Genomic DNA, 5,004 nt, shown 5'->3' with positions numbered 1-5,004 from the left:
TTGCTTGTTTTAAGAGGAACAGGGTATCCCCAGCACAAAGAACAGGGCCACGGGGAAAGATTATGGCTTGGCAAACATCAGAACTTGATTATCCAACTTCCATAAAGAAGTCTGTTCAGGCTGTGAGGTGAGAAACAAAAAAGGAATTTGGTCTCCCTTCTTAGCTGGTTGTTCAGCTGTTTGTCAGCGGTTCCAAACTAAGCAACAGGAGAGACTGAGGAGGAGAGAAAAGTGAGGAAAGAGACAGAAAGGATTAGAGTTATGGTGGAACTAGAACCCTATTATGTTCAAAAACTGATTGCTTTACAGTATCGGTGGTGAAGGACGGGGGGTTGGTGGTGAGGGGGGACTGGCCAGTGATTCCAGGCAGCAGACAATGGGCCAACAAGATCAATATTGACATTCTCCTTAGCGATAGATGAGTTGGCTGAACGAGGGTAGGACCGGCCCTCTCTGTTAGCCAGCCGAAATTAGTGGTCATAGCTGGGGACACTTACTGTAACTTCGGCCTCTCAGCATAATGGAGGGTCTGAGCAAGCCTAGAAGAGGTCTTCCCACCCTCTGCTTTATGGGCTTTTTTACGGTAAGAGAACTCAGTCCTCTACTGGCCCAATTCAAAGCACATCATTATTTTGTCAAAACAGCTACCAAGACCACATTGGCACTTGCGAAGGCCAGCTTGCACAGCAAACAGTATCTTTAAGTGCCAATTTCTCAGCACGGCAGCCGGGAGAGAGCAGGCAGTAAGCAGAGTGCTTTTGGAAAGGTGAGAGTTTAATAGTTCTTAATAAAACAACTGTAACATTTATACACACGCTACCAACATTGGGTACAGATTTTATTCATGGTTGTGGCAAAAGCAGATACCACAAAATAATAAATGATGCGACAGCAAACTGATTAGATCTGCTTTCAGAAACATCCTATTTTTTGTTTACCAAATTGGGGTGATTTATCCAAACTCAGATGATGTGGCTGCTCAGGCAGTTGGATCCAACCAGCAGGGATTATGCCTACTTTCTGGTGTGGCTGGCGATCAAGTATCTCCCAGAAACATTAAAAGAAGAGGGGACGACAGAGGTGACAGATAAGAGGGATACTTTCATAAGAAAGAAAGAAAAACGGCATATATATGGGAAGAGATATGGGACTACACGCTTATATGAGGCGATGGACAAAATGGTTAGGAAGCTGCTTTTGTTAAAGATGAGGCCTTGCCTTTGTCTTCCTTCTCCAATTCTCTTATGAATTTGGTTTCTGGACTCCAGCCTTACAAACAAACTGAGTACATGTCTGCCATAATCCACACATTCCTTTTCACAACGTGCTCATATTTCAGCAGAAAAAATATAAGTGACATCAGAGGGGTAGCATTTCAAATCAATACCCCCCCTGTGCTTCAGAGTCCAAACCACTCGGTGACCCCTCCTCTCCTGGGGTCAAGTTTCTGCCTCTGCTTCTCGTCCTCCATGAACTTCTCCTGCATCTCTTCCATCGAACCCTCTGTTGGCGTTTGGTCCTTTTCCGGAAAGATGTTTGGGAAGGTGAATGTCTGGCCTTGTGCCTGAAGAGCAGAAATAAAATAAACTGTGAATATTTGCGTTTCACTTGAGAACAGTTGCATTTTAGATTTCAGCTGATTGTCCATTAATAAAACATGAACAGAAGAAACGAGACACCCGTCTGGAATGCAAGAAACCATTTCTGCCACTTTATTTCTCTTCCAGCTACACAAAGTTTTTCTTTATATCTGGCACTGAATGTCTCCAACTCTCTTCCCCAGTTAATCTCTCTCTGTATCTCTTGTCCTGATTTATTTAAAAGAAAGGATGGCATCCATTATTTATTCCCTACCAACCCATCTCTGGCCATAGCTAATGCATTACTGGCTCAACTGTAGACTGTGTCAGGGTGCTATATAGTACAGTACACACACCCACACACACACCCACACACACACAGAGAATGTTAAATAAAATATAAGAGATAATATAGTGCAGGTATGCCCACCAGTCTATTGCATCACTCTGTTTCTTCCAGGCACACCTGGCAACAAGAGCTACTCTAACAATTAATCATCCACACAGGAAAACTTCAAAAACGTACACACTCCTGGTCATTTTTGTGACAAAAACAAAAAAAGAAAGAGACCATATTACATTAGTGAAAAAAAAAAACTAAAATATTGTGACATTTAACCTGTACGGTTCAACTGAGAAGAAAAAAAATATTTTGGGGCAGAGATGCAAATTATTAAAAAGGTCCTATAAGATGGTTGCACATGTGTTAACACCCGTTAACCCATACTCTGTTAAAATACATCCTGATTTAGCATTCAGTCTTATTAAGTTTGTACCTGCCATTAGTTATGTGATGAAATGCTGTTTAACCCTGGTGTGTTTTAGCTCCTGCTACTCTGTACTTACCTTTATATCCGCTGTTGCAAATCCTCATCTCTCTGTTAGAGAAACTGACGATCGAACAATCCTGAGCTCTCTTAGCCATAAAAGCAACTGTCATCAATTTCTAGCCGGAAACCTTACAGCTAAAACCTGGCCTCGGTCCACTGCTCAGTTGGTTGTCCTTTAGCTGTTATCTTTGTACTTCTTGTTGAACCTCACTATAGGATAACGGAGCTCCACGCATTTATACTGCAATACACCGCCAGTGACCTGTAAAAGTTTAACAACTGAACCATTCCATGCTGCATCTCACCCATCAAACAACTTAAGTCTATAAAAGAAACCACCATACGCACACAGGCTAGCACTGAAAACTTGTCGATTTGGTGACTGTTTCTGGCCAGCTGTAGTCACCATGCTACTACTGTGGCACACCAACCACCAAAAAAAAAAAAAAAAAACAGAGCTAAATGTTGGAAAAACTAAATCATATCACAGTCTTATGTTTACATTTGATCACCGTGTTTTAAGAAATGGAGATGTCATGAGAGCTGTACCAAACAAAGTGTTGCTTTGCATACACATTGTGTATACAAAATGACAATAAAATTAGTCTAATATGTCTTCCACATCGTTTGAGCAGTAGTTCTCTTGACCATTGCCATGCCAACATTGAGAAACACAGTGGACAGACCAGAAGAAGCCCAGTGGATTTCACTGTACTGCAGTTACTGCAAAAAGCAACTGTCTCAAAATCTATCACAAACTATTGAACAGTCTTTCCCCAACATATCCAGTTTATTTGTGATCTCATACAAGGCAATTCTGCGGAATTTAGTACGTTTTTAGTTAATGTAATGAGTGTCCCTCAAGCTCTTCAAATGTAATACTTCAAACTGCACAAAATATTGACAAATAGGTTTAGAGACTGCAATGTATACATGTAAATATTGGAAATGTGTTATCAAAATTATAGAACAAAACTATATTGAAACCTAAGTTGATACTGGATTATTGACCAGCTTAAAGGAAATGGTTACCACCTTTGTGGACTTCCAAAACTGTTATAAATGGTTAGCTTATTTAATACTAGATCTACTGTCTAGTATATTAACTAAAATGATGTGCTTTGATAAATTAAAATGGCTGGGCAAGTTCTAGAGATAAAATTCAAGTCATCTGGACTCACTGTCCAGATGACTGTAAGGTTCAGCTATTCTTGATTGGAGGATACCACGTTTGCAGGTTTTTCTACTTTCTGCTTATTTCCCCCTTGCTCCTAATATTCCATTTGAACTAATGGGGGGGTTGGGGGTCGATCAACTACAGATTAAAAGTCATTTGTACCGTATTTTCACGACCATAAGGCGCACCGTACTAAAAGGCGCAGTCTCAGTTATGTGTCCCATTTCTGTATTTAACACACACATAAGGCGCACCGGACTATAGGGCGCGTTTCTTATATACAGGTAAATGTCCTCTACCACATTTAAATACCTCTACTACGTATTTAAAAATACAGCGGGCGCAAAACTGAGTATGATTGTGCTTTATTCATGTATTTATTACAAAGTATTAATCAAACCTGGGAGCTGGCCGTGAGACAGACACATCGCAGATGACACAGCGCTGTGATTACTCCTAAATTAACTTAAAATCCTGAAACCTGCCGATGGAATATGTTTGCTTTTATTACCGGTATCCTGGTGCCTGCAGTTTAAATTATTAAGATGAAAAACACCTGCCAGCCGCGGTGAACCCGGAGGCTACCCGGCCTAGAGGCTGCTGATGAAGGGATTTCTACTGTCGGTGCACCGCTGGTATGTGGGGGTCTGAGCGCCTCCGACAGAAATAGATAATCTGGATGAACTGACTGCAATTATCAAGTTTTCAGGTGGACTTTCTCACTTAAAACATATTAAAACTACTTTATTCCCACTGATCACAGCAAATATAGCTGCAAGATTGAGATTATTTAGATGAAAAACACCTGCCAGCCGCCGCGGTGAACCCGGAGGAGACCTGGCCCAGTGGCTGCTGTTGAATTAAGTTTTCAGGTAGAAAAATAAAGCGGGAGCAAAACTGAGTATGTTTGTGCTTTATTCAAGTATTTATTACAAACTATTAATCAAACCCATCAAAGTCATCATCCTCTGTTTCTGAATTAAACAGCTGCGCTAAATCAGACATGCCAGTTTCCCCTTCTTCGCTGTCAGAGTCACTTTCCGTGCAGCGCGGCTCCTCAGAAATAATGCCAGCTTTTGCAAAAGCTTGAACAACAGAGCCAGCAGACATGTTAGTCCAAGCATCAACAATCCATCCGCAAACGGTGGCGTAACTTGCCTGCATGGCGCCGCCTTCCACTTTTCGTGAAACTGTGGTCTCCGTCGGTCATCCATCGCTCCCACGCCGCTCGCAGCCTTACTTTGAACGGCCGGTTCACACTGATGTCGAGCGGTTGAAGTTCCTTTGTCAGACCCACGGGATAACGGCGAGCACAGCGTTTATTTGTTTCACCATGTTTTTCACATCAGCTGTGAGATGGGCACGCATGGAGTCACATATTAAAAGCGATGGTGATGCGTGGAAAAAACCACCTGGT

At 41.9% G+C, this 5,004-nt stretch overlaps 1 protein-coding gene across 1 annotated transcript in view; it reads right to left on the bottom strand.

Annotated features, from left to right (window-relative positions):
• Nucleotides 1–753: 753 nt before the first annotated feature.
• The window catches only part of mrpl23 (mitochondrial ribosomal protein L23), a 72,627-nt gene continuing 68,376 nt past the window's right edge, over nt 754–5,004 (bottom strand). Inside the window, exon 5 of the mRNA XM_038275726.1 lies at nt 754–1,564. Coding sequence (XP_038131654.1) covers nt 1,400–1,564 — 165 coding nt within the window. The 3' untranslated portion in view covers nt 754–1,399. The remainder of the gene's footprint in view (nt 1,565–5,004) is intronic.

Source organism: Cyprinodon tularosa, unplaced genomic scaffold, assembly GCF_016077235.1.
Source record: "Cyprinodon tularosa strain WSP-4 unplaced genomic scaffold, ASM1607723v1 ctg121, whole genome shotgun sequence".
Taxonomy (NCBI): domain Eukaryota; kingdom Metazoa; phylum Chordata; class Actinopteri; order Cyprinodontiformes; family Cyprinodontidae; genus Cyprinodon; species Cyprinodon tularosa.
This window is presented reverse-complemented; position numbering and strand designations above follow the sequence as displayed.